The sequence below is a fragment of the Chrysochloris asiatica genome, unplaced genomic scaffold, assembly GCF_000296735.1.
Source record: "Chrysochloris asiatica unplaced genomic scaffold, ChrAsi1.0 scaffold00004, whole genome shotgun sequence".
NCBI classification, from domain to species: domain Eukaryota; kingdom Metazoa; phylum Chordata; class Mammalia; order Afrosoricida; family Chrysochloridae; genus Chrysochloris; species Chrysochloris asiatica.
Genome location: NW_006408522.1, coordinates 6,359,119 through 6,369,187, shown reverse-complemented (window position 1 = coordinate 6,369,187; position 10,069 = coordinate 6,359,119). Strand labels below are relative to the sequence as shown.

The 10,069-nt window shown below is 40.2% G+C and overlaps 1 protein-coding gene across 1 annotated transcript; it reads right to left on the bottom strand.

Annotated features, from left to right (window-relative positions):
• Nucleotides 1-3,241: 3,241 nt before the first annotated feature.
• On the bottom strand, nt 3,242-6,240 carry RPS27L (ribosomal protein S27-like). Its single transcript, XM_006831561.1, has 4 exons — nt 6,206-6,240; nt 5,031-5,139; nt 4,175-4,285; nt 3,242-3,438 (listed from the first exon to the last, which is right to left on the bottom strand). The coding sequence occupies exons 1-4, from the start codon at nt 6,209-6,211 to the stop codon at nt 3,410-3,412; spliced, it is 255 nt and encodes an 84-aa protein (XP_006831624.1). The 5' UTR covers nt 6,212-6,240; the 3' UTR covers nt 3,242-3,409.
• Nucleotides 6,241-10,069: the final 3,829 nt, after the last annotated feature.

Here is a 10,069-nt window from a genome sequence, read left to right as displayed (position 1 = left end):
CAAGAAGCTAAATTATATGAAGAAGAACGTAACATCAGGATTGGAGGAAGACTCATTAAATGCCTGTAGTAGGCAGATGATATAATCTTGCTTGCTGAATGTAAAGACGACTTAAAATACTTACTGATGAAGGTCAAAGACCACAGCCTTCACTATGGGTTGCACCTCAGTGTAAAGAAAACAAAAATCCTCACCACTGGACCAATAAATAACTTCAAGATAAATGGAGAAAAAATTGAACTTGTCAAGGACTTCATTTTCCTTGGATCCACTTTATCAGCACTCATGGAAGTAGCAGTCAAGAAATCAAACATATTGCATTAGGCAAATCTGCTACACAAGACCTCTTTAAAGTGTTCAAGAGCAAGTATGTCAATTTGAGTACTAAGGTGCACCTGACCCAAACCATGGTATTTCAGTAACCTCGTATGCATGTGAAAGTTGGACAACGAATAAGGAATACCATAGAAGAATTGACACATTTTGAGTTATGTTGTTGGAGAAGAATATTAAAAGTACCACGAACTGCCAGAAAAGCAAAGAACTCTATGTTGGAGTTAAGTGTAGCCAGAATACTTAGAAGCCACGATGGAGGGACTTTGTCTCTCATACTTCAGACATATTATCAGCAGGGACTTGGAGAAGGACATCACGCTTGGTAAATTGAAAGTTTCTGTGGGCAAAATATTGAATGATGCAGAAAGCATCAGAAGAAGATGGAAGGAATACAGTCACTGTGCCAAAAAGAAATGGTTGATGTTCAACCATTTCAAAAGATAGCTTATGTAAAGGACCAATGACACTGAAGAAAGAAGTCCAAGATATATTGAAGGCATTGGCAAAGAACAGGGCTCTGGAACTGATGAATTACAAATTGAAACCTTTCACCAAACTAATGAAGCACTGGAGGCACTCACTCATCTCTGCCAAGAAATTTGGAAGACAACTACCTGTCCAACTGACTGAAGAGATCCATATTTGTGCCCATTCGAAAGAGAGGTGACCCAACAGAATGCAGAAATCATCAAACAATTCATCGATACTTCATAGAAGCTAATATTTTGCTAATGATAATCCAAAAACGACTGTAAACAAACACTGACAGAGAACTGCCAGTGGTTCAAGTTGGATTCAGATGAGGATGTGGAACGAGGGATAAGATTGCTAATATCAAAACAAGGGATACCATTGCTGATGTCAGATGGATCTTGGCTGAAATGAGAGCCCACCAATAATATGTTTACTTGTGCTTTATTGACTATGCAAAGGTTTCTGATTGTGTGGATTATGACAAACTATGGACAGCAATGCAGAGAATGAGTATTGCAGAACACTTAATTGTGCTCATGAGGAACCTGTACATAGACCAAGAGGCAGTTGTTCAAACAGAACACTGGATAGTTTAAAGTTAGCAAGGGTGTGGACCAGGCTTGTATTCTTTTACCATGCTTATTTCCTCTGTATGCTGAGCACATAATCCGAGAAGCTGTGTTATATGAATGAAAACGTGGCATCAGGATTGGAGGAAGACTCATTAGCAACCTGTGATATGCAGATGATACAACCTTGCTTGTTGAAAGTGAAAAGGACTTAAAATACTTATTGATGAAGAACAAAGACCAGTATAGGTTGCACCTCAATTAAAGAAGATGAAAATCCTCACCACTGGACCAATAAACAACATCCATATAAAGGGAGAAAAGTTCAAGTTGTCAAAGAGTTCATTTTGCTTGGATCAACCATCAACACTAATGGAAGCAGCAGTCAAGAAATTAAACAATGTATTCCATTAAGAAAATCTGCACAACACCTCTTTCAAGTATTCAAAAGCAAAGATACCAGTTTGCATACTAGGTTGCACCTGATCCAAGCCATGGGAGTCCAAGGTACGAAAGTACTTTAACTGTTTCAGCCTTATCCTATCGTTTCTAGTTGTTTTTAGTCTCTGGTGTGGCACAGTCAGATAAGGACTAGACTGCTAACCACAAGATTGACAATTAAAACCCACCAGTGCTCCTTGGAAACCCTATTCAGGCTAAGTTGTTATCAACTCAGCACTTAACAACAATGCTGCCATATAAATACGTATGTTCTAGATTTTCAGGTGTGGGATTGCTCATTAGAAAAATTTAATGTTATCAGGTGATGACATGCCTTTCACCATCAGCAATATAGAGAAAGTATTCTTCCTTTTCTCCATTCTCTGCCAAAAATGTCTATATATATATTTGTCATTTAGATGATTATAAGGTTATACAGTTAAACTTGTGTAAGGCACAAACCTGTCAGAGAAGGAAAATTATTTTCCACTAAAACAAGTGACATAAAAGTTGTAAGACTGCACTTTTTTAAAGTGCCATCGAGTCGATTCTGACCCACAGCGACCCTGTATAGGGTTTCCAAGGAGCAACTGGTGAGCTTGAACCACTGACCTTGCAGTTCAAACGACTTTGCAATCTGACACATTAGCCCACAGCGCCCACACCAGGACTCCAGTATCATTGTTACTGATATGTACTATCTGATGAGTGAGGGGTTGGGAGATGAGAAGCCAGAATAATTGCTGTAATCCTAAAATTCCATATTTGTTTTTACTTAAAAATTGTTTTTCGGATTATAAATACAGCTAAAAATAGTTATGCAAATATTAGTTTCCTATTGCTGCTGTAACAAATATGGTTTAAATACAAATTTACTATCATAATTCTTACAATCAGAAGTCTGAAATGGGTCTCCTGGGGTTAAAACCCAAATGACAATGGGACTGTGCTCTTTCTGGAGGTTCTAGGGGAGAATGTGTCTCTTTCCCGCATTCTAGAAACTGCCTGCATTCACTGGCTCACTCTACATCCCTCCAAATTCTGCTTCCATGGTCACATCTCTTTCTGACCTTGCTTCTCCTGCCTCTGTCTTATGTGATTGCATTGGAACTATCCAGATAATCAAAGATCCATAATCCACACTGTTTGTTATTTCAATAAATAAGTACAATGAAGCCTGTGAAAGCCAGAACTCAACAGGTTTGCTTTTTTGCATGTTTTCAGCCTTTGACAGATGCAAGCTTACCACTTCTCTATTACTTGTTTCAGTGGAAAATGTTTCATTTTCCTTCTGTAACGGGTTTCTGTTTTACAGAGTTTCTGGCTTTTGTAGGTTTTACTGCACTTCCATGTACTGTGTTTTCATAGTTACAAAAGAAAATACATGTATGGGATACTCACACACACAGAAGAGAAAAAGATTTGCCCATAACCAAAACTTTATTGAAAAAACTGACACCAAAATGAGATGGCTGCCCTGTATTTTACAACAAAATCAAATGTTAATTGCATTTTCTTGGTAGATGAGCTGGAATTACTGTGATAAGGCTTTCTGTGACGTACAGAAATTCAGGAAGTTGTAAGGAACATTAGTGTTGCTTTCTTCTAAATGAACAACCTGCGAAAGAACCATGAGAGCACATTAAACAGAAACCTATCTTTATTAATTCAGTGACAGAAAGTACACTTAGTAAAAGTCCTTATTAGATTACTATTCATATACAGGCTATTTACTTTTTTATACCAGACATTTGTTATAATCTGTTATATTTGGGTCTACTCTAACGTAACTATTAATTGTTACTTGTCCTTAAATGTTACAATTGAAGCTATCAAGGCCATGTACCTCAATTCAACACTTAAAATCCTTTAGTGGATACTATCAGAAGGTACACTCTTAGTTTTTAGAACTATACTGAATTACTTTCTTATAAAAGTAATTCCAAGATCATGGCATGACTTAAAGTGTTCAGAAATCTTGCCAGTATACTTTTCAGAGCAATACTTAAATTTACCTTCTGAATTCAACATACTATATATGTTGACTTCAGACTGAGATCTCATCACCAGGTCAGACAAAATAGATCTTGGATTTGTTGCTAATCCTCTTAAAACTCTTCCTGTAAGAACACAGAATTCACAGCTCCATAAAATATCTTTATGCTTTTGTAAATCTGTAATACTGGAATTCTATAGTATATAGAAAACTGTATAAATGTTTTTCATATTGCAGTAATGTGAAAAAAGAATGATAGATGTTCATATTAATCATTAAATAGTTACTCATAAAGATAAAACCTCTGAACATTTAGTTATCTATGGCTTAGTTAGCAATGATAAAAACTGTCTCATACCTTCTGTAAGTCTGGCTTTTCCTCCTGTAGGCTGACACAGCACTGTTGAACAACCTACACAAAGTACCACAGTCTGAGCATGGCTGAAAACGGTGGTAATCTTGTAGCAACCTTAAAAAACAAAAAACACCAAAAAAGAGGCAATGTTAAAAGTGAAAACTAGTACTTGTTTAAAATGTTTCTTTTAAAAAAACACCCATCGAGTCCTTGTGTGGCCCTGTGGGTTAATGCACAAGACTGCTAAGTAGGTTTGAACTTCAAGGTCGGCGGTTCAAGCTCACCAGCAGCTCCTTGGAAACTCTATACAGAGTCGCTATGCCACTGTCCAATAGCAAGCCACATATGTAGCTAACTTTTCTAGTTAGTCACATTTTAAAAAGTAAGAAAAAAAATTTGATCGAATTATTTCCAAAATATTTCAACATTACTCAGTGTTTTCTTTTCCATACTATGGTTTCAAAATCTGGTTTCAAAATTTTACACTTTTAAGAACTTCTCCATTTTATTAGTCACAATTCAAGTGCTTAGTAGCTACACACAGCTAAGGCCACCATATTGGGTAGCAACGCATTAAACTGAAGGTCAACAAACTTTTTTCATTTGTAAAAAATCATTTGGAACACTTAAAAACTTAGTAAGTTAAATATAATGCCCCTTGGGGATTCTCACTGTCACCCCCAAAATGTTTCTATAATGGTTTGCATTCAATTATTATTAAAATGTTCCTTATTATATTTCCAGTTCTGTAATCTCACTTCTACTTAACAATGGGTCCTAATTATTTAAATATACAAGTCATGCTAGCAATCCCTAAAGTAACCTTCCTTAGGAAAAGAATTAAGATTTTAGATTTTACCTGGACATTTTACATCCATAAAATAAGAATTTGGGCTTTGAACTAGTCGTTTCTTTTTATGCTTTTTCTTTTCCTCTTCCAAGGATGGATGTAGTAAATCTCTAGCCAACTGAATTTAAAAAATAAAAACATGTTACTACATGCAAAAATGACAGAGATCATGTTCAGCAGTCAAGGATACTAGCTTTAAAAATTATTTTTTAAAAGCGTCAACTTTCATCAATGCTTTTTTTGTTTTTAATTGTGAATTATGTGGGTTTACATGGGAGAACATCAGTTTTACATTCATCATCAATACTTTTTATAATATCTGACTTCTTCAAGTCCCCATAAAAAGGAGCCCTGGTGGCGCAGTTCTTAAGCGCCAGGCTGCTAACCCAAAGGTCGGTGGCGATCTCCTTCCTTTAATGTTTAGTCCTGGAAACTCTACGGGGGCAGTTCCACTCTGTCGCTATATACTGGAATCGACTGGGCGGCAACAGGTCTTTGGAAAGTCCCTTTATAAAAAGGGCTTTCTGACGCTCGGAAACCATATGATAAATCTAATGCCGTTCTTCTTTACTAAACTGAAAAAAAAAGTTTCGAAACAAGAAAAGTGCGATGCTAAGTAAAAACGTGACTTCGACCCGGGATTGCTTTGGCAGAAATCGCTGAAGCGGACAAGAGGAGGACAACACGAGAGTGGTTTGTGGCCCTCGGGTTCAACATCTGATCTGACACGAGTCCTCTGAGTGCCAGAGGCGTGACCGCCTTTAATGGAATTCATATGTAAGGCAACAGCGTAGAGCGTTTTAAAGAAAGAACCAATCAGAAAATCGCCTCCGAGAGAAGGCTGAAGGCAAAACCCACGAAGTGCCAGGAAAGCAAGATCTCAAACTCGCGGACGCCCACCACTTACTGTGGGAGACGTTCCCCTCCTAGCCACCGACTCTAGATCGCTGCCCGGGACGGCCCGGGCACTCCCCGCTCCACGCTCAGACGGCCTGACACGGTGCACTACCCGGGCAAGTCACAACAAGTCCGCCACGCGCGAAGAGGTTGCGCCATCAGAGCCGCGTCGCCACAGATGGCAGAGAGACCCATGGGCTCGGAGACCCATCGGGCTAATCCCCTCCCCGAGCCTTCGCCAGACAGAGAAGTCCGAAACAAACCCAGAGTCCAATGTACACACTCACAGGCATGGTGATTCTCTCGCAAGGCCAGCCCGTGCAGAACTAAAGCGTGTAACTCCTTCAGCTGACAGCGCACGATCAGGCGCAGGGCATCCACTTCCGGGATAGAGGAGGCTGGGAGGAGCGGAGCTGTCCGGCTGGCGGGCCTGTCCGCTCTAGGCGCTCCTCTCGGTGGTGGTGGTGGGTGGTGAAGGACACGGCTAGCTCTCGACTGGCAGCTAACGGGGTCTTGTGCTAGGACCGCCGGCCCTTCACTGGACCAGCGCCTGGTGCACAAGCGGTGAGGAGCCTCCTTGAGTATAGGGTGTCTCGAGGGAGCGCCGGACCCTGGACTGACGAGCCGACCCGCTGGGCCGAGTACTTCGCAGTCGGGACAACCAAGCCTGTCAGTTCTTAGTGCACTCGGGGGTAGGGCGCTATTTTGTTTGGGTTTTTTTGTTTGGGTATATTAAAAACATCAAAAACCAGCCAGCAAGACTGTGAAACAGTCTCGTATGCTTGTGCTGCCAGTATCCATATCTTTGCGGGGTATAGCTATGCCTAGCGTTTGCTTGGTCCTGAGAAAAGTGTTAAGGAAGTAGTCACTCAGCTTAACCCACCGGGAGGCTCCTTCCCGTCCTCCCAGGGCTGAGACCACAACTTGGCACTGGAGAGGAGGACTGTCTCTGGCAGCTGACACGAAATATTTTGATGAGGACAAACTTCAGGGATGGTTAACCAAGGAGTGTGGTTGAAAGTTAATATACCGGGAGACGCTGGGTCAGAAGATTGCTATGGATAGAAGTTCTTAATAACTTATTTTTCTGTTTATAGAAATAAGACCTGTATGATACACATTTTGAAAAAGACACACAAATGGAAGAAAATCACACTGTTAACAGCTTTATATCTTTTCAGACATTTTTACTCATTTGTATATAGGTTTGCTTTGTTGTTATTAAGTGCTGTCGAGTCAATTCCGACCCATGGTGACCCTATAATAGGGTTTCCAAGGAGCAGCTGGTGAGCTTGAACCACCGACCTTGCAGTTCAAATCAGTTGACACATAAGCCTACAGCACCACACCAGGAGTCCTGGTTTGCTTTAGGTTAAGGTTTTATATAATTGTAATCAACATGTGCATTTTTTGTTTATTTATTTATTTTTGTAGACTTGATTTTACCCTCTATTATTACATTTGAGTCCTGGTGTGATGCTGTAGCACTGGACTGCTGTCAAGGTCGGTGGTTCAAAACCACCAGCCACTCCTCAGAAACCCTATACAGGGTTGCTGTAAGTAGGAACCAAATCAACATCACTTGACAACAGCCACATATAAGGAGCCCCTGGTGGTGCTGTAGGATAAGCACTAGACTGCTAACTGTAAGGTGGGCTTTCTGCTCCTGTTAAAATTTGTTGGTGGTGGTGTTAGGTGTCATCAAGTCTGTACTGACACACAGCTACCGTATACACAACAGAACAAAACACGGCCCAGTCCAGCACCATCTCATAACCCTTGTTACGTTTGAGCCCATTGTTGCTGCCACTGTGCCAACCCATGTAAATGGTGATCTTCCACTTTTCCAACAACCCGCCACTTTACCAAACATGATGTCCTTCTCCAGGGACTGTTGGCTCCTGATAATATGCCCGAAGTGTAAGAGTCCAAGTCTGACCATCCTGGCTTCCAAGGAGCATTCTGGCTGTACTTCTTCCAACACAGACTGGTTAGTTCTTTTGATGGTCCATGGTACTTTTAAATATTCTCCTCCAACACTGTAATTCAAATGCATCACTTCTTCTAAAATCTTCCTTATTCACTGCTCACAGGCATATGAGGTTATTGAAAATACCGTGGCTTGGATCAGGTGCACCTTAGTCCTCAAACTGACATCTTTGCTCTTCAACACTTTAAAGAGGTCTTGTGCAACAGATTTGCCCAATGCAATAGGTCATTTGATTTCTTGACTGCTGCTTCCATGAGTGTTGATGGTTGATCTGAGCAAAATGAGGTCTTTGACAACTTCATTTTTTTCTCCATTTACATGCATGTTGTTCATTGGTCCAGCAGTGAGGATTTTTGTTTTCTTTACTCTTTAGAATGGTCATAAATATGGATCTCTTCCGGTCAGTTGGCCAGGTAGTTGGCCTCCAAATTTCTTGGCTTAAATAAGTGAGTTCAGTCCAGTGTTTCATCAGTTTGTTGGAAAATTTCAATTTGTATTCCATCAATTCCCTGAGCCTTGTTCTTTGCCAATGCCTTCAGTGTACCTTGGACTTTTCAGTATCATTAATTCTTGATCATATACTACTTCATGAAATGGTTGAATATCAGCCATTTCTTTTTGGTACAGTGACTCTGTGTATTCCTTCCATCTTCTTTTGATGCTTTCTGCATCATTCAATAATTTGCTCATAGAATCCTTCAGTATTTCAAGTTGAGGCTTCATTTTTTTTCCCCTTCAATTCCCTTAGCTTGAGAAATGCTGAGCATGTTCTTCCCTTTTGATTTTCTAACTCCGGGTCTTTGCATATTTCGTTGTAATAGTTGACTTTGTCTTCTTGAGCTGACCTTTGAAATTCTCAGTTCAGCTCTTTTACCTCCTCATTTCTTCCATTTGCTTTAGCATCTCTATGCTGGAGAGCAGGTTTCAGAGTCTCTTCTGACATCTATTTTGGTCTTTTCCTTGTTTCTTGTGTTCTTTTCTTTCTTTTGATAGACAATAGTTTATTACAGAAAAGAAAAGAGAGATGGTTTGTCGGCAGGGAACTTACTGATGAAGGACAAAAAAAAAACAGCTGGACAGTAATATTTTTCCATGAAAGGAGTGTGGCCTAAGGTCTTTTTATATCATGGAGTATACAAGCTTCACATGCATCAGGGAATTTAAGGGCTGTATGCAGAATAAAGAAAAGGTAGGAAAAATCACTAGGTATAGGACTGCCTGCTCCTTCCTAGAGAACAAAGACTTTGGGTATGCATAGCAGGAGGATGGGGCCATCTACTCCTTCTTAGATAGCTGGACCTGGGGGGAAGAGTTAGGCTATATTGTTTGAGTTGACATTAGTGTGACCATTTTGGAGCATTCAGCTTGTATCCCTACAGCAACCCTATGCATAACAGAATAAAACACTGCCTAGTCCTGCAACATCCTCACACTTGCTTTTTACGTTTGAGTCCATTGCTGCTGTCACTATGTCAGTCAATCTCATTGGGGTTCCTCCTCTTTTTTTGTTGACCCTCTGCAACACCAGGCATGATGGCCATCTCCTGGGGCTGGTCCCTCCAAAGTATGAGAGACGAAGTTTTGTCATTTTGCTTCTAAAGAGCATCCTGGCTGTACTTCCTCCAACACAGATTTGTTTATTCTTCTGGCAGTGTGTGATACTTTTTTTAAAGCCATTATTGAGTGATAGTTTACATGGGAAAACATCAGTTTTGCACCCATCCTCTCATATTTCATATCAATGATTACAATCCCTTCCATGTGTCATTGTTCAATAGTATTTACTTCTATTCCCTCTGTTGTTGTTGTTTTTGATGTGTACACAAAACCACACAGGAATATATAATCATTTAAAAACCCAAGGGTACATTCTGCAAGCCTACCTCCTGGTTGCCAGCACACAGCCTTTCTCTTTCCATGGGTCTAGAGTCCTCAGATGCTCTCTCTCTCCATGTCCTCATCTTTGTCTCCATCTCTGGTGTTGCTGCTTCTCTGGATAGGGTCCCACATTCCACTCCTTTCTTGTGTTCTTAATGACCTTTTGCTTTCTTCCTCTATGACATTCTTTTTTTTTTTAATTAAATGTTTTTATTTTGGATTGAGTGAAAGTTTACAGGGCACATCATCAGCTTCACATTCAACCATTCATATAGCTTGTTTC